This window comes from Lathyrus oleraceus, chromosome 1 (assembly GCF_024323335.1).
Source record: "Lathyrus oleraceus cultivar Zhongwan6 chromosome 1, CAAS_Psat_ZW6_1.0, whole genome shotgun sequence".
Taxonomy (NCBI): Eukaryota; Viridiplantae; Streptophyta; class Magnoliopsida; order Fabales; family Fabaceae; genus Lathyrus; species Lathyrus oleraceus.
Window position 1 is genome coordinate 185642723 of NC_066579.1, and position 25843 is coordinate 185668565.

The window sequence follows — 25843 nt, forward strand, 5'->3', positions numbered from 1 at the left end:
TGAAAATAATTGGAATTAAAGAAAATAAGATCAGAAAATAGAAAATGACAAAAAACGAGAGCCCTTGGATCTGAGCTCATTAATTGAGCTGGCAGATCCATGCATCCAGAGGCGTGCGCCTATTGTAGTCCACGGTCAATGCAATCACATGGAAACCAATAAAAAGTCATAACAATGAAGGATCCATATTAGATCTGGAAAAGAGATCACACGGCCAGGGATTGATTTGGCAATGATGAAGCCACCGGAGCCACCGTCTTCTCCGGTGAGCTTGGATTTTCCGGCCAAAATTGCAGAGATTCAAAAGGCAACCAAAGTACACGATCCTTATACCAAAATGAAGCTGGGGTGATGTACATCACCCCTATAACCTTGAATCACACTCAAGATTCCTATAGGTTGAGAAATCTGAGGTGGAAGATTCAGGTATGGAAAATGCAGATCAAGGAAAAACGAAATTGAAGCTACCACTAGCTTGCCTCTCAAATGAGGACTTCAGAAAACACTAGATCCAAGCAAATAGGTCAATGGATGATGAGATTCGAAGAAAATACCAGTTGAAGAGTAAGCTTGAATTCTGGGAACTTGAGCTCGATTCTTTGCTTGCTTTGCCAAAACAGAAGATCAGTGAGATGAATGATGAAGGTTTAGAAGCTTAAGATCCAAGAATTCAACCAGATGAAGTTGAATTTTGGATCTGAAAAATTTGAAGAAAATGAAATTGTTTCTTTGGTGAGAGGTTGAGTTTTGATTTCTGCAGGAATTCAGGTTGAATCAGGTGTGAAATTTGAATGGCATAGGGTCTCAATTTATAGAGGGAAAGGCAAGGGAATGATGAAATGATCTGTGTGCATGAATTTGGATACCACTTGCATGGGCTTGCATGATCATGCACAAGGCCAAAAAACAATGCCAATTGCAAGCTGAACTCAAATGCCAAAGGTTTGGACGTGTAATTTGCTCTGAATTGGCTTGTGCAACAAGATTTCAACATGAATTCCACAATTGAACCTAAACATTCACCTCTTCTAAAATACTATTTAGAAAATCAACACATAGGCATGTGGGTAATGGTTGGAAAGGTCTTTGTATAAGGAATAAATGTTATGTTGGACAAAAACTCATTTGAAGTGTGGAAATTTATGAAATTTGAGTTTAAAGTGTGATGTGCAAAAAATGTCAATGCAAGGTTTCCAAATTTAGCCAATGTTCAAGCCCTTCTGTTTTGATGATGCAAGCCCCAAATGGAAAAATATCCAACATCAAAGTTGTAGTTCTTTTCAATAAAATCAAAATGGACTTAAATTTTGCATCATTTGGATTTTTGATGAAAGAGTTATGGGCACTTGAAGTTGGACTTTTTTGCCTTTTAATGCATTTGGCCCAAAAGGACCTATAATGTCTTGCATTATCACATGTATTTCCTTTGAGATTTTGAAATTTTGTTCAACATAAAATTTGAATTATACATCTTAATATTTCCAATACATTTGATCCCACCTAAAAATCATAAAAAATGAATGAGTTATGTCCTTGGGAAGTTGACCCACAATTAGGGTTTTAGTCAAAATGACCCATAATGTATTGGAGTGACAGATGGCCTTCCAAGCTTCAAATAAATTTTTGATGAACATGAAAGTTATTCATGTTGTCCTTAAGAACATTTTTGCTTTTTGAACCATCTCCATTTGACCAACACATGAAAAGTCAGGTCTCAGTGCATTTCAAAATAGTCAGATGAATTGACTGATCAACTTCTCAAGTCCATGCCTCATATCTTGATGAGTTGATGATTGAGGACACTCAAATAAGTTAAAATATGCATGAAGTGATGAATTAAAGAACTTCCCTTGATTGTATTTGATCATGGGCTGAGGTTGCTTCAGGAGCAAGGCATTGTGGTGCACAGATGAATTAGGGTTTCCTTGAAGAACAAGACCTCGAACCCTTTGACTTGCTTTGATCAAAATGATGAATTGAGGTACTAGGGAGGCATATTTTATGGATGAGGGCTTTGGGGACCATTACCATGCTTGCTATCATCTCCTCTTGACCATGTCTTTGTACCAATGATCTCCTTGAAGCTTTTGACCTTGTGATTGCTCAAGCTACAAACACAAGATGTTAGTGACATATTTTTATGCTTTTGGTTAGTAAATAAAATGAGAAAAGTAATGATATACAATTCAAGAATGCTTGGTGATCTCAAACCACTCACAAGGAGTATCACCCAAAGGCAATGGGAACCAAGATGCTAATGATCCTTGAGGCAATGCCAACTGCAATGTTATGATGCCATGAGGGATCTTAGGGACAAAATTGGGGTCTTACAGATGCCCCTATTTAAGGTCATTCTAACCGGAGAAGTGAAGGTTAAAATCTTCGTCTCGACGGGGTAGAATGGGCTTAAATAATAACAAAGAGACAAATTTTGGTCCCTAAGAGACCTCATGATGCAGATGTATGCATGCAAATAGTACAAACTCTGTGGGGATATGTGTCCATAAAGAAGAAAAGAAATTCGGAGAAATCGACAATCCATAGGAGTAATACACTCACTAGGGAGATAGAGACTCTGGGGGAGTAAAGGGTGAAAACGCGTGAGCAGGTCACGACTCAAAACTTGGGGAACAGAATTCCAAAGGGAGTAAATCCAATGGAAAGACTCGAGCTGACTCGAAGGTGCATGTGTTGGGGAATATGCCAACACAACAACATTATCCACAATGGATACTTCGGATAAAAATCCGGACTCAGGTGAGGATAATCCACTAAGGGACCTCGCTGGGGATATCCAAAAAGGACTCTCCTGGGGAAGCAACGGGATGAGGTATTACCGGTTACTGGGTAATAAGCTCAAAGAGACGTGCGATTTGAACACCGGTATAAGGGTGAGAGAACAACATGCTCGGGAAGAATGAATATCTAAGACCGGTATAAGAGTGAGAGATATCAATCAACCAAATCATCTGAGGAAGACCTAAAAGGTATATTTCAACTCAGGAACATCTGACTCCACAGGGGACAAAAAGTCATAATAGGGAGCAGAAGGAAGGAACACCAGGGATGCCGGTTACTGGGCATATAATAGGTGACCAACCAAAGCGTGAATTGGGGAATATTCCCAAAACACTCATCATCCAAAAAGAGGGCAAAAAGCAAACTCGATTAAGGGATGGACATTCGATTCCAAAACAGGGATACGAATCTTACTCAACTGGGGAAGAACAAAAGCTTTGACCAAAGAGTGCATGAGATATATTATCTATTACCGTCAAAACGTAGATAATACACTCGCATGGAAGATTATCCACAACCAGTTACTGGGTTAATAAAGGATAAATCGACCGACAAAGAGAAAGGCATCGGGATACCAAAACTAGGTATATAATGATGACCAATCAAGGGGAGCAACAAACATTACCGGCAACCGGTATGAAAGATGACTTGTTGGGGATAAATTGTCTAATCAGAGCAATTATCCAAGAGAAAGGAATATCATCACCGCATATTGGATAATGATAACCATCAAGGAGGGGATTACATCTACCGGATACTGGGTAGAAAACCACGGAAAAGTAACCGTCATCAACTTAGGATGAACAAAAAGGTTAACTCTACAAAGGGGAAAAAATAGGGTTTACAACTACCGGTATAAGGGTAGTAAACCACAAACTCCGCCAGGGATAAGATGAATGATTACCGATTACTGAGCCATTATTCATTTATACCACAGGGAAACAAAGGAAACAGTCACAAGAGGCCAATTTAGGATCAAACCAAAGAGCCAACTGAATCAAGACTCATCCTAGTGAGGATATAACTCAATAGGGAAACCCATCCCAATATATGTGTTGGGAGGAAGCGAAAACGACCGTCGTCCACGAGGATATAACTCAGTGGGGAATGCGGAAGGAAAGGTAAACACTTTCTGCTTAATGGGCTGACTCTACATTGAAGGATCAAACACCGACATCTGCTTGGGAAATGTATTATCAACTAGCAGAGAATAACAAACAAAGATATATGGCAAAAATGCAATATGGATATCCGAATGTTTGAAAAATATATGCACACATGCGTGGTTTATGTTTGATGAATGCTGACAAACAGACATTTCTAACCCAAACGGCTCCAAGGAGATAAGCATCCGGTACTACATCTCAAGAGAGAAAGTCAGGTTCAATAGAGAGTATCCAATCTGTCGGGAATCAAAGATACCAGGAAGAAAAGACCTCCGCAGGGGATGAATCATCAGTCACAGCTGGGGAAAAGAGTTTATTGCACAGGTAGAATCTGCCACATAAGCAACTCTACTGGGGAATCTATCCGAGGGATAAAGGGATTCTGGGGATCAACCACCAAGTACCGTACCCACCAAGGCGATCACATCTGCTGAGGAGGAAAGGTTGCTCTCCTGCTGAAGGGGAGAGTGGTGAATATCTCAACAAGCATACCACTCAGGGCTCCGGAGGAAGAAAATACAGTCATGCCAGGAATATGAACAAATGTCTTACCCTGTTGGAGATCATACCATCCTTGGGAGAGCACTAAGGATCTCCTAAGTATCCTTTTCATCATTATGAATGTTCACCTTGTTTAAAAACAAGTTATGAAAAATTCATTTTTTCAAAACAATGATATTTTCTCAATTAAAAGCATGCAAAACGTTTGTTGAATAGAAACAAATAAGAGTGCAAATAATTGGATAAAAGGCTCAAATTTATTTGATGGAATGGTAGTCTGCAAATGGCAAGACTCCATAGATCTTTACAAATTTGAAATTGGTGATATATATTGGAAAAGGTCTACATTGAACATAATGACCATTTCTCCACCCATTCTGAATTCGATGTATTTGAAGCTTCGGTTGATGACGAATGAGCAAGAATCTCTGACGGATGACAGTTGTAGAACAAAGTCTTGTCAGGATGCAGTTACTTGCCAAATACCTAATTTTTGCCTAGATTGTCCCAGGGTGGGGTACTCAATCTAGCGGGATACAAATATTCATTTTTTTATGTCTCTAACTTTTGCCTGGACCGCCCTTTCGGGTTTTCAATCCACCGAGACGCTCATTTTTGCCTAAGCCGCCCTTTCGGGTTTTCAACTTAGCGAGCTATTCTGTTTTTATTTCTAGGCGAAGTATTTCTTGAATGCATCTAAATTCACAGGACGAGTGAAATCCTCCCCATCCGTAGTTGTAAGTATCAAAGCACCACCTGAAAAGGCTCTCTTAACAACATATGGACCTTCATAGTTTGGAGTCCACTTGCCCCTGGAATCGGGCGTGAAAGACAAGACTTTCTTGAGCACAAGGTCACCTTCTCGGAACACACGAGGCTTGACCTTCTTATCAAAAGCTTTCTTCATCCTTTGCTGATATAATTGTCCATGGCACATGGCAGTCAATCTCTTCTCTTCTATCAGATTCAACTGGTCATAACGACTCTGAACCAATTCTGCATCAGTCAACTTGGCTTCCATCAAGACTCTCATTGATGGGATCTCCACCTCTACTGGGAGTACATCCTCCATGCCATAAACAAGAGAGAAAGGGGTTGCCCCTGTTGAAGTGCGGACAGACGTCCGATATCCATGTAAAGCAAATGGCAACATCTCATGCCAATCCTTATACGTGACAACCATCTTCTGGATAATCCTCTTGATATTCTTATTAGCAGCTTCAACAGCCCCATTCATCTTGGGTCTGTAAGGAGAAGAATTATGGTGTGCAATCTTGAACTCACTACACAGCTCTTTCATCATTTTGTTATTCAAGTTGGATCCATTATCAGTAATGATCTTATCTGGCACACCATAACGGCATATAAGCTGATTCTTGATAAACTTCACTATCACCTGCCTGGTCACATTTGCATATGATGCCGCTTCAACCCATTTGGTGAAGTAATCAATTTCTACGAGAATAAATCTGTGTCCGTTGGACGCTTTCGGTTCTATCATGCCAATCATGTCAATTCCCCACATGGAGAAGGGCCATGGTGACGAAATCACATTCAGAAGTGTCGGAGGAATATGAATCTTATCCGCGTAAATCTGACACTTATGGCATTTCTTCACATATTTGCAGCAGTCAGACTCCATTGTCAGCCAATAGTAGCCTGCTCTCAACATCTTTCTAGCCATAGCATGTCCATTGGAATGAGTACCAAATGAACCCTCATGGACCTCAGTCATTAACAGGTCTGCTTCGTGTCTATCCACGCATCTGAGCAGAACCATGTCAAAATTTCTCTTATAAAGCACTTCGCCATTGAGGTAGAAACTGCCTGACAATCTCCTCAAAGTCTTCCTATCTTTCACAGATTCCCCAGGCGGGTAAACCTGGTTCTGAAGGAAACACTTGATGTCATAATACCATGGCTTATCATCTTTCGCTTCTTCTACTGCAAATACATGAGTTAGTCTGTCCAAGCGCATCACAGTGATATTGGGGACTTCATTCCAAAGTTTTACCACGATCATTGAAGCAAGTGTAGCAAGAGCGTCTGCCATCCGATTCTCATCTCGAGGAATATGATGGAAGTCAACCTCAGTAAAGAACGTTGAAATCCTCCTCGCATAATCCCTATATGGAATGAGACCAGGCTGATTCGTTTCCGATTCACCCTTAATCTGATTGACAACGAGGGCCGAATCACCATATACATCAAGATGCTTGATCCTTAGATCAATGCACTCCTCCAATCCCATAATGCAGGCCTCATACTCCGCCATATTATTCGTGCATTTGAAAGTTAGCCTTGCTGTAAAAGGAATATGTGCGCTCTGAGGAGTAATAATCACTGCCCCAATACCATTTCCATACTGATTTATAGCGCCATCAAATACCATACTCCATTTGGAACCAGGCTCTGGCCCTTCATCGAGTGCAGGCTCATCGCAATCTTTCATTTTCAAATATAGAATCTCCTCATCTGGGAAGTCATACTGAACTGACTGATAATCCTCGATCGACTGATGTGCCAAGTGGTAAGCCAAGATACTACCTTTAATAGCCTTTTGAGCTCGATACTCAATATCATACTCAGATAACAGCATCTGCCAACGGGAAATCCTTCCTGTTAAAACAGGCTTCTCGAAGATGTACTTGATTGGATTCATTCTGGATATCAACCAAGTCGTATGATTTATCATATACTGGCGTAAGCGCTTAGCAGCCCAAGCCAACGCACAACATGTCTTCTCAAGCATTGAGTATCGAGACTCACAATCGGTGAACTTCTTACTCAGGTAGTAAATAACATACTCCTTCTTCCCTGATTCGTCCTGCTGACCAAGGACACAACCCATCGAATCTTCAAGAACTGTCAGATACATAATCAACGGTCTCCCTTCCACCGGCGGAGACAGGATCGGAGGCTTAGACAAATACTCTTTAATACTATCAAAAGCTTTTTGGCAATCTTCGGTCCAATCATGGGACTGATCTTTCCAGAGGAGCTTGAATATCGGTGCACATGTGGCAGTCATATGGGATATGAATCTGGAAATGTAATTCAAACGGCCAAGAAAACCTCGGACTTGCTTCTCAGTTTTGGGCGCAAGCATCTCTTGTATTGCTTTGACCTTTGCAGGATCAACCTTAATGCCTCTTTCACTAACAATAAAGCCCAATAACTTGCCGGAACGGACTCCAAATGTACACTTGTTGGGATTCAGACGAAGCTTGTACTTCCTCAAACGCTGGAAAAGCTTCAACAAATGCTCTACATGTTCAACTTCCGTTCTTGACTTAGCAATCATATCGTCAACATATACCTCAATCTCCTTGTGCATCATATCATGAAACAAGGTGGTCATAGCTCGTTGATACGTGGCTCCGGTGTTCTTCAAACCGAAGGGCATCACTCGATAACAGAATGTTCCCCAAGGTGTGATGAATGTTGTCTTCTCCATATCCTCAGGTGCCATTTTAATCTAATTATATCCGGAAAATCCGTCCATAAATGAGAAGACATTGAATTTAGCTGTATTATCTACCAACATATCAATATGTGGTAGAGGAAAATCATCTTTCGGACTAGCTTTATTCAAGTCTCTATAGTTCACACACATCCGGACTTTTCCATCTTTCTTAGGCACGGGCACAATATTAGCCACCCATTGAGGATATGTAGAAGTCACCAGAAACCCTGCATCAATTTGCTTATGAACTTCTTCTTTGATCTTCACTGCCATATCAGGATGAGTTCTTCTGAACTTCTGCTTCACAGGCACGCACTCAGGCTTCAAAGGTAAGAAATGTTGCACAATATCAGTATCTAGACCAGGCATGTCTTCATATGACCATGCAAAGACATCAATGTATTCTCATAGCAACTCGATCAACCCTTTCTTAACAGATTCTTCAAGGAGTGCCCCAATCTTTACTTCTCGAACACAATCCTCAGACCCCAAGTTAACTGTTTCCAGATTCTCAAGATGCGGCTGAATGATCTTCTCTTCATGCTCAAGTAGACGGGTAATCTCGTCAGGAATGTCTTCAACATCATCTTCTTCCGCCTCAAATACAGAGAACTCAAAATTGGGAGATGGTGTTGGATCATTATGTCCAATGAGTTTGATCAACCTGCATAATGATTTTGGATATGAAAAGCTTTTAGAAATCAAACAAGGCAAATCATTATGCAGATGAAAAGATTGATTTTATTTTGTTTTTTAGGGTTTTATGTGATCACCAATTTCATGCAAAAACGAAAAGGGAAAATAATTGGAAAAACAAACATTTAACATGAATTTATTGAATGAAAATATCATTGTATTTATGTGCCAACAATGTCATCACTCCTACTTTTGGCATGGGAGGAGGGTTTTTTTAAACAAAATGATCATTATGTTGACTTATGGATAACTGTAGGAATATTCACAGCGACCCAATTGTTGCAGACCCCTCCATGGATTATGAAATTGCCAGAATCCTCTGTATCTTCTTCCAAGACAGCAGCAGCTTCTTCATCCTGACCGGTGTGGATGAAACCTCCACTCTTGAACAGCCCTTTGATGTTGAAGACCCCAGAAGAAAAGCCTATTCCAGCCCGAGACTTATTGTCTTCTAGCTCAATCATTTTTTCTAAACCAGCAGTTGCACCACACTCAATGGCCAACTTTGCATCTTTATAGGAAGCAAATGAATGAGATCTCTTATCAGTAGGCTCAGCTATAGAGAAAGCTTGGAAAGGAGTTCCAACTTCATCCTCAGCATCTATATATGAGAAGGAAGACAAGTGGCTGACCAGGAGAGCCTTTTCTCCCCCTACCACTACCAGCTTCTTATTTTTCACAAATTTCAGTTTCTGGTGTAGGGTGGATGTCACGGCGCCTGCCTCGTGAATCCATGGTCTGCCTAAGAGACAGTTGTATGATGGGTGAATATCCATAACCTGGAAGGTAATTTGGAAATCACTTGGTCCAATTTTGATTGGGAGATCAACTTCCCCAATCACAGTTTTGCGAGACCCATCGAAAGCCTTCACAACTATTCCACTCTGCCTCATGGGAGGCCCTTGATATGACAGTTTCGAAAGAGTGGTTTTTGGCAATACGTTTAGTGATGACCCAGTTTCCACCAGCACATTGGACATGGCGTCGTCTCTGCAGTTCATAGATATGTGTAAAGCCAAGTTGTGGTCTTTTCCCTCCTCAGGGAGATCAGAGTCACAGAAACTCAAGTTGTTACAAGTAGTAATGTTTGCAATAATGCTATCGAACTGTTCTATTGTGACATCATGATCTACATATGCCACATCCAAAACTTTCTGCATAGCCTCTCGGTGTGGTTCTGAATTCAAAAGCAATGATAGCACCGATATTTTGGATGGCGTTTGTAGAAGCTGGTCTACAACATTGTACTCACTTCTCTTGATGAGCCTCAGCATCTCATCACAGTCTTATTTCATATTTCCGCTCAGGCCAACAAAAGTAGGAGTTATCAATGTAGAGGAGGGCTTAACAACAGGTGCCGGATTCGGGGTGCTCACAGCATTCCCAATCGGGCGTTCAACAAAATCAGCATTAGCCTGGGGCTTGGGAGGTGCTGAAAACACACGACCGCTGCGGGTCAAACCACTTACATCCGCAATGCTAACAACAACGAAGGATGGTAAGGATACTTCTTTCCCATCTTCTACAGCAACAGCGTTGTAACGAAAGGGAATTGCTTTTTCGGAAGAGTACGGTACCGGACCGACATGCTTAATGATAAGAACAGGAGAAGCCTTCTGCTTGCTACCATCATACTTGATGATAACAGGCTCGGGCATCCGGAATACTGGGGAAATTACGTTGACCTCAGGCTCATCTTCGTCAACATTCCTATTCTGAAGAATCTCAATGACTCCTTCATCCAACATTTCCTGAATATCCTTGCGCACCTGGTGACAACCCAATCGGTTAACAGAGCATACTCGGCATCTATCATGGTCGTGCTCATAATGACTGTAATCACATAGCAAACGATGCATTTCGACAAGAGACTGTCGAATATGACTGACATATTTGACTTTGTACTTGCCAGGGCAGCCCTGGACCATGTTGACAGATTTCCCATGCTCGGGCAATGGGTTCTTCTTCACATTAGGACCTACGTCCTCGAAACACAGAATGCCACACCTCACAAGGTCTTGAACCTTGGTCTTCAAAGGGTAACAATTCTCCACGTCGTGGCCGGGAGCACCAGAATGATAAACACAATGTAATTCAGGCTTATACTACCACTAGGGGTTAGCAGGTATAGCCGGTGGGTCTCTCGGAGTAATCAACTTCCTCTCTATCAAAGAGGGATATAATTCTGCATACGTCATTGGAATAGGATCGAAAGTGACCCTTTTCCTCCGTAACTCGTGCTAGTTTGATTACTGTTTCGAGGCTGGTAGGCCTGCTGCTGCGGACGGTGCTACTCATGTTGATATTACGGATGTGGTTGCTGATTGTTGCTATGTTGCTGATACTGTTGATTGTCTCTGAAAACAGGTGCTATATGAGCCACCTGGTGCTGGTTACCAGCGGGACGCACGGTCTTCCTTCTCACCGAGGGTCTTCTTGGTTTCACATGGGAGGTCACAGCATGTGCCTCTCCATCTTTCTTCTTTGCAAACGCCCCATAACGTTTGGCAGAAGAGCCTTCTTCTCTAGTTAGACGTCTTTCTCTAACCTCTTCTTCTAAACGCATCCCCATATTCACCATCTCGGTGAAGCCAAAAGGAGCGCTAGCGATCATCCGCTCATAATAGAATAAACTCCAGGTCTTCAGAAAGATCTTGGTCATTTCCTTCTCTTCCAGCGGGGGCACAATCTGTGTTGCTAACTCTCGCCACCTCTGGGCGTATTCTTTAAATGTTTCCTTGTCCTTCTGGGACATGGCCCTCAATTGAACCCTATCGGGAGCCATATCCACATTGTACTTGTACTGCTTGACGAAGGCCTCGCCAAGATTGTTGAAGGATCGGATGTTCGCGCTGTCTAAACCCATATACCAACGCAGAGCGGCACCGGACAAGCTGTCCTGAAAGTAGTGGATGAGTAACTGATCGTTGTCGGTCTGAGTTGACATCTTCCTGGCATACATGACCAGGTGGCTGAGAGGACAAGTATTTCCCTTGTATTTTTCAAAGTCAGGGACCTTGAATTTCACAGGGATCTTCACATTGGGGACCAAGCACAGTTCGGCAGCAGACTTGCCAAAAAGATCCTTTCCTCTAAGAGTTTTCAATTCCTTGCGGAGCTCAAGAAATTGATCGTTCATAGCCTCCATCTTTTCATAGACATCTGGGCCTTCAGATGGCTCATAATGATAGATGGTGTCGTCTACTCTGGGTAGAGTATGCACGACAGGAGGAGGAACAACAAGGACCGGGCTAGATGCCGACATAGAAGCAAAAGTTGGAGCAGGACCCTCAGGCATGAAATTAGGAGGCATCCCCCATGAGAACCTGGTTGGCATGGCCGCTGGAGCAAAATATGCACTGGCTGCAGGCACAGTTGAGGAGACAATCTCAGAGATGACTGTCCTCTGGGGAGGAGTTGAAGGCGTCGGAGAAGACTGGCTCTGGGCAGCCAAGAATGATTCCATCAAGGCACTCAGTCTGGCCACTTCCTCTTTCGGCTCGCGGTTCTCTTGCTTTAGATGATCCATCAGTCTTGAAATGTTGTCTCTGGTGTAGTACCGGTGAGTCAGCTTGTCTTCAAAATAAATGAAGAACACAGAGTTAGACCATAGGACAAGAAGCCGGGAACAAAACCTGCTTATGCACATGATACATGCAATGTTTGTGCATATGATTTGTTTTTATTTCAAAGGAACTCTAGGGTTTTATTTGCAAATTTTGGAAATATTAAACATTTATCACATATGGAAATATCTCATAAAATAATACCAGGGAAAAGAAGTACAACATTGTCAATCATATACAAGAGAAAAGGAAAATAATCATCCTATGGATCCCTAGAAACAATCATCTAAAGCTCGGGAGTCGGGACACAGGAAGATAGGATGCGCGAAATCTCTTCACCTCCCTCTCGTAGGCTGCCTCCATATCCGCCTTCTCTTTGGAGAGTCGATCGTACTTCCTCTTCCAAAACTTGGAAGACTGAGGAAGTAGAGAAGTCCATGCATCATAAGGATCATCATAACCTGATGTTCGAGGAACTCTATCAAAGCATCCTTCTCCTTAATCTGCTGAAGCAACTCTTCACGTTCACGGATCCAAGCACGTGATCGGTCTTCGTCTCTCAACTCCTCTACTCCTTGGTCAGGGAGGGTTAAAGGTCCAACCATAACCAAAGGTGTAGGTCTCGGATACTCGTAAGGCATGAGATACTCAGACGCTCTCTTCCTAACCCAAGTAGTGTAAGGCTCCATAGAAACACAATTCTTAGGACCCAACTCCTTCCTTCCTTTCCTATGAATCTTGCGCCAAGCGCGGACCATTTTGCCCTTCAAGTTTTAGGGATATTTACCCTCCTGAAAGAACACACCCTCTAATAGAATGTTATTAGGTTTATCCTTTAGGGGGAACCCAAACTGACGACGTGCTAAAACAGGGTTGTAGTTAATCCCACCACATGTACCAAGAAGAGGTACATTGGAGAATTCACCACAAGAGTTGATAATCTGCACACCATCATACACACGGTTATACCAAGAGATATCATCATTAGTGAGAGACATAAGTCTTGTGGACCACCTTAGACATCCCTTGTTCTCCTTGAAGGCGACCGTCTGCGGTAAGTGAGAAATAAATCACTTAAACAACAGAGGCAAACAGCATACAATGGCGCCACCACCCTTTGTATTCCTCATATGCAAAGAGAAATAAGTATCACCCAACAGAGTCGGAACGGGATTAAGAGCAGAGAAGATCCTAATAGCGTTCACATCCACAAACTTGTCGATGTTGGGGAACAATACCAATCCATAGATGAGAAGTACAAATATGGCTTCAAAGGCATCCTCACTCATGGCCTTCCCATAGATAGTAGCTTGAGCAATGAGGAACTCAGAAGGGAGACCTTGAATTCCACCTTTGGTAGTCATATGAGCATCAACCAGAGATTCATCTATGTGTAACATGTCAGCTATCCCTTGAGAAGTAGGAATACTCTCCAAGCCACTGAACGACAACTGGTCTAGAATAGGTATACCCACAAGATAGGCATACTCCTCAAGCGTAGGTAAAAGTTGGAAATCCGGAAACGTGAAGCAACGGTACAAGGGATCATAAAACTGCACCAATACACTCATCAACCCTTCATCCACCTGAGTAGTCAGAAGAGGAAGAAGCTTCCCAAAATGAGCTTTGAAACCCAAAGGATCCAATACATAGGATGTCAGATTCCTTAACTCTTTCAAATCTGGTTTTCTGAAGTTGTACTTCTTTGTATTCCTTCTTTGTCTTTCCATGTCTGAAAATTTTGCAAATAAACCCCTTAAGTTCCTTGAAACTTTTCTTCATTATTGATGACATGAATGCAGATGGGTGCATGAATGCATGAATGCAACAATCACACTCAAGGATCAAGCAAAGCACACCAAAAACAGGTCATGGGATGGATCATGTTATCCTTAATATCAATCATCCATTTTGGTGGATTATGGTTTACACCTTATCAACACCCAAGTTCCATTGATATTAAGAACACATGAACGGATCAACCATGAATCAAGGATTTGTTGTAAGTCACGAGCATGGGGTTTAGGTTAAGAACCACCCAAAGGGAGTGTACTAGGGTTTAAACTTGCCAAACATGTTCTACAAGAGGTTCCCATAGTCATCATCCCATCTTTCGGATATTATCGGAGAAACGACTACTCGTATTCCAAAATTATTCTCAAGAGAGACTCTTATGAGTGTAGTATCGCGTAACAATCGTATCAAATCTTACATTTGAACGACTTTCGCACTACATCCTAAGAATAGGCCAAGATGGGCTTGGTAAACTAAGGTCCTTGGCTTCTAAGGTCTATATTGGAAAGAGTAATGTCTAACCACAACTTACTTGTGTGACATTATTGATCCCAACATGACCTCCACCAAGTGAATGGACTTGCAAGTCAACTTGCTAAGGAATAACTCCACACATGTCAACAAGACTACGCCATTCTCCTATCCTAAGTGCACTCGAGTCCGGGTATAGAACTCATCTCACAAAGATCACCAAACATACAAGGAATTAATATCAAGCAAATCAATCATTACATACAATACAGTAATCCCAAATTGCACAAAAAATATGTCACAAGACAATACAATACAACAAGCATGAAAAGTTGGCAAAACCCATTAGGCAAATGACTCCTCAGCAGAGTCGCCACTTTTCTGTAGCGGGGTATTCGTTACCATTAGAGATATTGACTAAATCCAAGGTAAATCATACAAGTCGAGTCGCCACCGCACTTCTATTTATCCAAAGGAATGGTTAGAAAGCGAACAAAAACCTAAAAGTTTTAACAAAAACTAGTAAAAGAAACAGAGATCTGGGTAAGGGGATTTGTTATGCAATGGGAAGGTGTTAGGCACCCAAAACATCCTAGGTACTCCTAGGGAGCCCTTTTCACACTTGTTGCAAAGGTTGTCGTTTTGTGAAAATTTATTTGTGCAAACATGATTGAAGAGATGAGAGGAGAATATACAAATTATTTACATTTTTGTTTGGATGGATAAACCCATTGCCTACGTACCATCTTAAAAAAGATTAGAATCAAAACCTCGTAGTTCGGGGTAAAAATCTCAAAACAAGTTGGTGAATTGATTGGTCCAAAAGCCTTAAGGTCTTTTGTCATCAAAGGGAGAAAACTCAACCAAACCACAAATCCACCATGTGAGGATAGCTTCAACATGCTAGTGTGGGGTTAACCCTATAATAAGCATGGAAGACTCATTGTCCATCACTAAGGATATAGGTGAGTATTACATCTACCACAAAGATAACTCAAACCTAATAACTAAAGGTTATGGAAAATTTGATTAAGAAAGTGGCCATTGGAACCATAAAAAGAAATTTGAATGGGTTATATTTACCAAATTAGAAGTATATACAAAAATGGTCAAAGTGGATTTAAGGGTTCAATTCAAAATAAGTATTAAGAAAAGAAAGTTTGAAAATCAAAAGCATAAGGCTTAGGTTTCTAATGTTGAAAACAAGTGTTAAATGTTTGCATAAAAGTTTTGGCTTAGGTTAGAGTGGAGAGAAGAAGAAGAAGGGCTAAGTCCTAAGTAAAGCAAAAAGGTGAGGGATAAAGAAATAAAACCACAATGGAGTTCCTCTCTTGAGATCATATTGATGATCCAAGTAGCTCCCACCCTTTGGAATAAGCAAATCACAAAGCATAAGCAATCAAACAAGTCTCTTAAGAGATCCTCAATGTGTCTTGTGTCTTTCACTTTGAATGAGCATGGCAATGGTCCTCCAATTAAGCTCAAGTAGAATCCCTAGCATAAAAGCACACACATCAAAAGTTTTATGAAATAAAACAAGAATGGACAAGAGTGGGTTTGGAGATTTAGTTCTTCTAATCCATCTTCATCATTAAGATCCTTTTACTCCAATTTTGCATAAGGAAGGTCCTAGAATCTAAGTCCAATTCTCCATTTCTTTGCATAGGGAAAGTCCTAGAAACTAAGTCCATTTCTTTGTATTTGGTCCACAACAATCAAAACAAAACACAAGCACAATAATATATACACAATTATGTGCTCAAGTGAGCAAAAGGCAAATGGCATTAACATAAACATGTGCTCAAGTGAGCAAAGAGAAAAGCAAATGGATAATATGTGCAAGAATAGTAAATTGCATGAAAGTAAATTGCATAAAGTAAATGTTAATTGTCAATGGTTAGTATTAGTAGTTAGTGTGCCATAAGGCAAATTTAGCGCTATGTTAAGCAATCGTAATTGGACTTATGTAGAAGTCACAACTATCTAAGGCCGGTCAATAATAATGTAGGCAACAACACATGTTAGAAGTCTTGATTAGGGAACCAAGTTCCAACAACTTGCCATGCCAAAAAGAAAATGAGAATTGATCTTGTATTGGTTTAAGCCTTTTGCATGATTTAGAAGACAACCTATCCTTAATGCAAAGCCATTCACTTGATCAATTGATCAAGATGAATTAGATTTGAATCAAGGAAGATTAAATATCCCTAACAAATGCTAACTTATCAACCTTCAACTCATTGATCAAAAAGAAAATAAGAAGGAGAAGAAGAAGGAGATGGATAAGAGAAATGGAAATGGCAAAATTAAAGTGCATTAAATGAAATACAATGTACCAATCCTCATATGTTGACCAATAACATTGAAAGTCAAGGTCAAACAATCAAAAACAGGAGTGAGATGAAGATTGGAAATCAAGAAATGAATAAAATATTTTTGGCATTTTTAATATTTAAAATAAACTTGAATTAAAAATAAAAGAAAAGGTCAAACTTCAAAATAACTTCACATCAACCTTGAAAGGTCCAAGTAATTTATCCTAAGTTCAACAAGGTCAAACAAAGTTTTGACAAAAAATTTCAGCATTTTTAAAAGTCAGAAACTATTTTTAATCAATTAAAAACGAATAAAAATAACCTAATTGAACTAAAATCTCAAATAAATCTCAAATCAATTTGAAAATTGATGAGAATATTTTTCATAGATCCATCATCATTCAAATAGGTTAGGAAAATATTTTTGTATTTTTTGAGTATCAAAAACTATTTAAAATGAATTAAAAATAACCAGAAAATAGAAAATTCACAAAAAATATCAAATGACAAAATAAAAAATATTAAAAATCAGAAGTAGAAACTAGAAATTATTTGGAGACTAATGCAATTGGTCCCATAATTTTTGGATTAAAAATGAGAGAGTTATGAATTTTTGAAAATAATTGGAATTAAAGAAAATAAGATCAGAAAATAGAAAATGGCAAAAAACAAGAGCCCTTGGATCTGAGCTTATTAATTGAGCTGGCAGATCCAAGCATCCAGAGGTGCGCACCTATTGTAGTCCACGGTCAATGCAATCACATGGAAACCAATAAAAAGTCATAACAATGAAGGATCCAGATTAGATCTGGAAAAGAGATCACACGGCCAGGGATTGATCTGACAATGATGAAGCCACCGGAGCCACCGTCTTCTCCGGTGAGCTTGGATTTTCCGGCCAAAATTGCAGAGATTCAAAAGGCAACCAAAGTACACGATCCTTATACCAAAATGAAGCTGGGGTGATGTACATCACCCCTATAACCTTGAATCACACTCAAGATTCCTATAGGTTGAGAAATCTGAGGTGGAAGATTCAGGTATGGAAAATGCAGATCAAGGAAAAACGAAATTGAAGTTACCACTAGTTTGCCTCTCAAATGAGGACTTCCGAAAACACTAGATTCAAGCAAATAGGTCAATGGATGATGAGATTCGAAGAAAATACCAGTTGAAGAGTAAGCTTGAATTTTGGGAACTTGAGCTCGATTCTTTGCTTGCTTTGCCAAAACAGAAGATCAGTGAGATGAATGATGAAGGTTTAGAAGCTTAAGATCCAAGAATTCAACCAGATGAAGTTGAATTTTGGATCTGAAAAATTTGAAGAAAATGAAATTGCTTCTTTGGTGAGAGGTTGAGTTTTGATTTCTGCAGCAATTCAGGTTGAATCAGGTGTGAAATTTGAATGGCATAGGGTCTCTATTTATAGAGGGAAAGGCAAGGGAATGATGAAATGATCCGTGTGCATGAATTTGGATACCACTTGCATGGGCTTGCATGATAATGCACAAGGCCCAAAAACAATGCCAATTGCAAGTTGAACTCAAATGCCAAAGGTTTGGACGTGTAATTTGCTCTGAATTGGCTTGTTCAACAAGATTTCAACATGAATTCCACAATTGAACCTAAACATTCACCTCTTCGAAAATACTATTTAGAAAATCCACACATAGGCATGTGGGTAATGGTTGGAAAGGTCTTTGTATAAGGAACATATGTTATGTTGGACAAAAACTCATTTGAAGTGTGGAAATTTATGAAATTTGAGTTTAAAGCGTGATGTGCAAAAAATGTCAGTGCAAGGTTTCCAAATTTGGCCAATGTTCAAGCCCTTCTATTTTGATGATTCATGCCCCAAATGGAAACATCTCCAACATAAACGTTGTAGATATTTTCAAGACAATCAAAGTGGACTTAAATTTTGCATAATTTTGATATTTTATGAAAGAGTAATGGGCACTTGAAGTTGGACTTTTTTGCCTTTTAATGCATTTGGCCCAAAAGGACCTATATTGTCTTGCATTATCACATGTATTTCCTTTGAGTTTTTGAAATTTTGTTCAACATAACATTTAGGTAGACATCTTAAGATTTCCAATTAATTTTATCCCACCTCAAAATAATAAAAAATGAATGAGTTATGTCCTTGGGAAGTTGACCCACAATTAGGGTTTCAGTCAAAATGACCCATAATGTATTGGAATGACAGATGGCCTTCCAAGCTTCAAATCAATTTTTGATGAACATGAAATTTGTTCATATTGTCCTTAAGAACATTTTTTCGTTTGGAACCATCTCCATATGACCAACACATAAAAATTTAAGTCTCGATGCATTTCAAAATAGTCAAATGAATTGACTGATCAACTTCTCAAGTCCATGCCTCATATCTTGATGAGTTGATGATTGAGGACACTCAAATAAGTTCAAATATGCATTAAGTGATGAATTAAAGAACTTCCCTTGATTGTATTTGATCATGGGCTGAGGTTGCTTTAGGAGCAAGGCATTGTGGTGCACAGATGAATTAGGGTTTCCTTGAAGAACAAGACCTCAAACCCTTTGACTTGCTTTGATCAAAATGATGAATTGAGGTACTAGGGAGGCATATTTGATGGATGAGGACTTTGGGGACCATTACCATGCTTTCTATCATCTCCTCTTGACCATGTCTTTGTACCAATGATCTCCTTGAAGCTTTTGACCTTGTGATTGCTCAAGCTACAAACACAAGATGTTAGTGACATATTTTTGTGCTTTTGGATAGTAAATAAAATGAGAAAAGTAATGATATACAATTCAAGCATGCTTGGTGATCTCAAACCACTCACAAGGAGTCTCACCCAAAGGCAAGGGGAACCAAGATGCTAATGATCCTTGAGGCAATGCCAACTGCAATGTTATGATGCCATGACGGATCTTAGGGACAAAATTGGGGTCTTACACTTTGCTATTGATCAATCACATTTTATAAGCAATATGAACACTCCTTATCAAAAATACACTTATGTGGTTAAGGATCAAGTTATCAAAAGCAACTTTCATCTGAACTTAAATTGTCTATACTGTTGCAAAAAGGGACATACTATTGCTAAATGTCGATTTAGGAGATTTTTAGTTCCTAAAGGCATTTTTCAATGGTTGCCCAAATGCAACCAAAGTTTCATTCACACACTAGGACCCAATGAAAATTGGGTACCTCATTCCCTTATTTAAATTTGTAGGTGGAATGTCTTAAGGATACGGAGAGAACATGGGTTCTCGATAGTGGATGCTCAAGACACATGACGGGTGACTCTTCCTTATTCTTTGACTTTGTGGCTAAGAAGAAAGGGTTTGTGACCTACGGTGACAATAACAAGGGAGCTATACTCGGAAAAGGCAGTGTAGGTAATCCCTCATCTACTACTATCTCAGACGTCCTTTTAGTTAAAGGCCTTAAGCACAATCTCATTAGTATTAGCCAATTATGTGACAAAGGATCTAAAGTATCGTTTTCAAAAGATTGTTGCATGATTGAACATAATGATAATAAGAATGATGTGCTTAAGGGTTGGAGGGAAAATAATGTATACATGCTTAACTTGAATGAAGTATCCTCGACAAGCGCTAAATGTCTCGTCTCCATGAGTGAAGACTCGTGGCTTTGGCATAAGCGATTAACACATGTCAACTTTGACTTGCTTAATAAAGTTGTCTTAAAAGATCCAGTAGTTGGTCTTCCCAAAATCAAATTTTCAAAAGATCACTTATGTGATGCGTGCCAAATGGGAAATCAAACAAGGATCTCGTTTAAATCTAAAAATATTGTTTCCACAACAAGACCCCTTGAACTTCTCCATATGGACCTCTTTGGGCCATATAGAATTAAAAGTCTAGGTGGAAACTACTATGGTTTTGTCATAGTGGACGACTACTCTAGATTTTTTTGGACTATCTTCTTAGCAAGTAAAAGCGACACTTTTTTTGCTTTTGAAAAATTTGCCAAGATGTCTCAAAACAAATTGAACACTAGCATAGTTACTATTCTAAGTGATCACGGAGGTGAATTTGAAAACCACCTCTTTGAGAAATTTTGTGAAACAAACGACATTGATCATAATTTTTCTGCTCCAAGAACTCCACAACAAAATGGAGTTGTGGAACGTAAAAACCAAATTTTAGAAGAGCTTGGAAGAACTATGATCAATGAAAACAACCTTCCTAAATATTTTTGGGCCGATGCCATAAACATGGCTTGCTATGTATTGAATAGGATACTCATTCGTCCTATTCTAAACAAAACCCCTTATGAATTGCTAAAGGGAAGGAAGCCAAATGTTTCACATCTTCATATCTTTGGATGTAAGTGCTTTATATCAAACAATGGTAAAGAAAACCTTGGTAAATTTGACTCAAAATTTGATGAAGGTATCTTTCTCGGATACTCTCTATCTAGTAAAGCATATAGAGTATACAACAAATAGTTACTTATTATTGAAGAATCAGTGCATGTTCCTTCGATGAGTCTTATCTGAAAACTGTCGAAGAAGGTAGTATTGTTGATGGTGCAGGTGTTCCTTAGGAAGATATAATAAAAGATCAAAAAGAAAATCATGTTGAAACCCATCCGGAAAAAGCTGAGGAGGAGCCGGATCTTAATCCCAAAAAGAAAGAGGAGGATCATTCCATCAATAACAATGATCTTCCTTTGGAATAGAAATATTCCAGGGATCATCCCATTGATAATATTCTAGGAGATATATCAAAGGGAGTTACCACACGGTCAAAGATAAGTAACTTTTGTTATCACTTCGCTTTCGTCTCTCAAAATGAGCCTAAAAACTCCAAAGACACATTACTCGATGAAAATTGGTTTTTAGCTATACAAGAGGAACTTAATCAATTTAAAAGAAATGAGGTGTGGGATCTTGTTCCCCCTCCGCGAGACCATTGAGTAATCGGCACTAAATGGGTGTTTAGGAATAAGTTAGACGAAAACAAAGTCATAACTCGCAACAAGGCTCGCCTTGTTGCTCAAGAGTATAACCAAGAGGAAGGCATAGACTATGAGGAAACTTATGCTCTGGTTTCTCAACTCAAGGCTATACGCCTTTTGCTTGCCTATGTTTGTTCTCAAAATTTCAAATTATTTCAAATGGATGTCAAGAGCGCTTTCCTTAACGGTCGCATAAATGAAGAGGTCTATGTATCTCAACCTCCCGGCTTTGAAAACCACGAGCATCCAAACTATGTTTATAAGCTCAAGCGGGCTTTGTATGGCCTCAAACAAGTAGGGCATGGTATGAGCGTCTTAGAAAATTCCTACTAGAGAAAGGATTCTCAAGAGGGAAGGTTGATACTACCTTTTTATTAGGCGTCAAGGAAAACACTCCATCTTAGTTCAAGTTTATGTAGATGACATTATTTTTGGATCTACTAACATTAATTTGGTCAAGGAGTTCTCTAAGTTGATGCAGGGAGAATCCGAAATGAGCATGATGGGGGAGCTAAATTACTTCCTCAGACTTTAAATCAAACAACTTGAAAAAGGAACTTTCGTGAGCCAAACAAAGTATTATAATGAGCTACTTAAACGCATCGATATGGAAAACTCCAAAGTGACCGCCACTCCAATTCCTACCGCTGTTAACATGGAACGAGATGAAAATAGTAAGTCTGTAGATATCAAAAGGTATAGAGGTATAATCGAATCTCTCCTCTATCTTACCGCATCTCGACCAGACATTATGTTTAGTGTATGTATGTGTGCTAGGTATCAATCATGTTCCAAAGAATTACATTTAAAAGCCGTCAAGCGCATACTTAGATACCTCTGTGGTACTTCAAAATATGGGTTTTGATTCTCTAAGGGAAGTGATTGCTCTTTGGTTGGTTACTCCGATTCCGACTTTGTCGGTTGCAAATCAGATAGGAAAAGCACCAGTGGCACTTGTCATTTTTATTCAAATCGGATATTGATCGTGACTTTATGAGTCGAATTTGGGGTACAAACTGCAAGTGCACAGTTCTATCGCGTAGTTTTAAAAGATATCGATCCCACAGGGACTTATGAATCGATATACCGTTATCTAAGGTTACTTCGTAAAGCTAAGGCAGGTAATACTTTGATTGTTTGGGGGAAAAGCTAAAACTAAAATAAGATCTAAAATAAATATCTAATAAGCGGATATCGGTATGCAGTTCGTCGTAATTAGGGAATCAATTCTTTATTGGTTTCTTGGTTTTAAAATAAATCTTTTCAGTTGACGCTATTGATTAAAAGTTTTATCTCAAACTCTCGCTCTGTTGAATAAACTATGATTTTATATTAACATAGCTGTCACTTATAGTTAAGTCAAAAACCACTTTTTGAAAACAATAGAATCCGTAGAAACTCTTTTTAAGAAAACACTAATCGTTTAAACACCCTTATCTCAAACTCTCGCTCTGTTGACTTAGGTTATATAATTAAATTCAAATGCTTAACTCTCGTCCTCACATTCAATCTTTAAAAATACTTTTTGGAAAAGATTAGAATTTAATTAACTCTAAAAATTGCTCTCGCCCTGATCTAGAATTAATGTCCAATTTACACTGTCCAGTCAAAACCTCAAACTCTCGCTCTATTGATTTTAACTTCTTTATGTCTTTTACTTTCGTACAAAAACTTTGTTATTAAACCTGTAAATTGAGACCGTAAAAAGAGTGATTTTAATTTTAAACTTAATTAAACCAACTTAGTTTTGATTCCTTCATTCCGCTTACTTTACATACCGATACCTAAATAATTTAGCCAGACATACTAAACAGACTTAAATGAATATCATGCATAAACAGATTCATCTCAGGCAAATAATATAAATAAACAGTAAAACAGGGCATATATAAATTCAAACAATAATTAAAGAACCTGAGAAATTAAATAGCAGTCTTGAACACTCCACCATAAGTCGGTTGGATCTGTTCTTGAATTCTTCAATCAGGCAGGAAAATAAAAGCGAAGGAATAAAAACTAGATTCTAACGTAAGGTTAGATCCGGTAAAAGGTACACAATAGTTTCCGGTGTAGAAACTATTGTGCGAAAAATTAATTAAATGCTAGAAAAGAAAATAGAATTGCAAAAGAAACAATATAAAAATTGTAAAAGTAGTACTGTAAAAATATGCTTAAGCTGCTGGAAAAAGAAAAATGCGAAAAAGCGAAAGCTGGAAAAAGTGTGGAACCGAGAGCTTTCCAAAAAGCTCTATTTATACTGATACTTATTGCAACCTCTTCCAAGGGTTTTCCGTAAATATAGCCATTACGTTGTAAAAGGGTCAAGCGTGAAAGTAGCTTCAACGTGGTCTGTTGCGTTCCTGGTGCCAAAAGTATAGGGGAATGGTGTGACGTCCGTCACACCATGTGTGACGCTCGTCACAGGAGTGTGCAAGGCGTGACGCTCGTCACAGGCACAACGTCTGTGCTTTTTGGGCTGGGCTTTGGCTTTTGATATTTGTTTCCAAAAACTTCTTTCTGCACCTCCTTTTCTTCCTTTTTTTACTTGTGCTTCAAATAAACTACCTGAGATAAATAGAAAGGAAATACCGAGTAATATCGAGTAAAATGAAATAAATTGAAGTAAATAATAATATAATTTAATTGAATTAAGTCCTAGAATGTGATACTATTTCATGTTATCAGATATGTCCTTACTGCTTGCAATAATTGCAAAATTTCAGTGAATAATTTTTTGCAATATGACCAAATCTTATACTATATAAGCTACAAATTAAGACCCTATTTGGATAAACAACTTAATTTCCATTTTAAACCATGAGCACTTCTTATCATCGTGATAAACACTTCCGTATAAAATTTTGATAACAAAAGATAAAATAAATTTAATTATTAGAACTTACGAAAATAACCTAAAAACAACTTATGAACATGTCATAAGTTGTTTTATAAAGTTCTTCCAAACAGTTTCACAAGTACTTCTGACCCTAGATCATTTCAAATAAGTCAATATTTACACCTTAGAATTTATATCCAGCCTAACTCAACCTTACAAAACCGGCTTGTAAGATGAGGATTGCACTCACTTATAAACAAAATCGGTCATATCTCATCTGATATGGGCTTTAAAACTAGATCAACTAAAATAAGACATTCCGAACATCTTAGAATTTAGATTACGTTTAATTCAACTATATAAAATTGACTTGTAAGGTGATGATTTCACCATTTGTAAACATATGTTCGGGTCATATTTCATCTTGTGTAAACTCTTTAACACTAGATCATCTCAAATAATCAATTCTAAAATACCCTAAGTTGCTCATCCAAACAATGCCATAGTTAAATATTGATCAACACATTCAATTATCCAAACACTTATACAAAGGAAGCAGCATCTCTAAAAAAATACACAATGCCTAGTTCACAAAAACACGATCCATTTGATTGAACAATATCATATACTTACCTGATCAACTTTCGAAACAAGCTCATCAACGCGGTTCTTGAAGTTGAAACACTCCATCAATCTCTTATCTTCTCTTCCGCAACGCAATTCAACCACCTCTACTTTTCCTTATGCAGAGGCGGGAAGTGAAACCACCACTTCAAATAGCGCTAGAGTCGAATTCTCGGAGGAGAACGGAAGAAAACGGAGTTGGTAACCGTTTCTGACGGCGGAGGAGAAAGCCTGTCGGCGGTTTCCGGGCAGTTGAGTTCAGTGAGAGATTTTCATACAAAAAGGCCAAAGCGGCAGCTTTGCATATTTTTTTACTTTTTATAGAGGTGCGATATTTTAGGGTTCTAATTATTAATATTGAATTCAAATGGTGTTAGAGTATTTCTTTTTGACTTCACAAAATAAATAAAGTTGGGTCAAATATTAATTTTAGAAGTGAAATTAAATTAACTAAAAACAAAATAAGATGTATTGAATTAGTTTTAGTAGAACATAGAATCTAATAATAAAGGATAACAATCTTCTAAAATATTTAAACTAAAAGATTGTATCTCTTCTTTTTAGAATTCGTTATCTCTCAAGAGAAGATTTTTGTTTGTGCAAGAAACCTATGAGTCAAGATATTTTTAAT

The 25843-nt window shown here is 38.8% G+C and overlaps 1 protein-coding gene across 1 annotated transcript in view; it reads right to left on the reverse strand.

The window, feature by feature from the left end:
• LOC127126578 (transcription factor GTE6) overlaps positions 1–25293 on the reverse strand; it is a 57418-nt gene extending 32125 nt beyond the window's left edge. The window contains exon 1 of the mRNA XM_051055536.1: positions 25222–25293. Coding sequence (XP_050911493.1) covers positions 25222–25278 — 57 coding nt within the window. The 5' untranslated portion in view covers positions 25279–25293. The remainder of the gene's footprint in view (positions 1–25221) is intronic.
• Between the last annotated feature and the right edge of the window lie 550 nt (positions 25294–25843).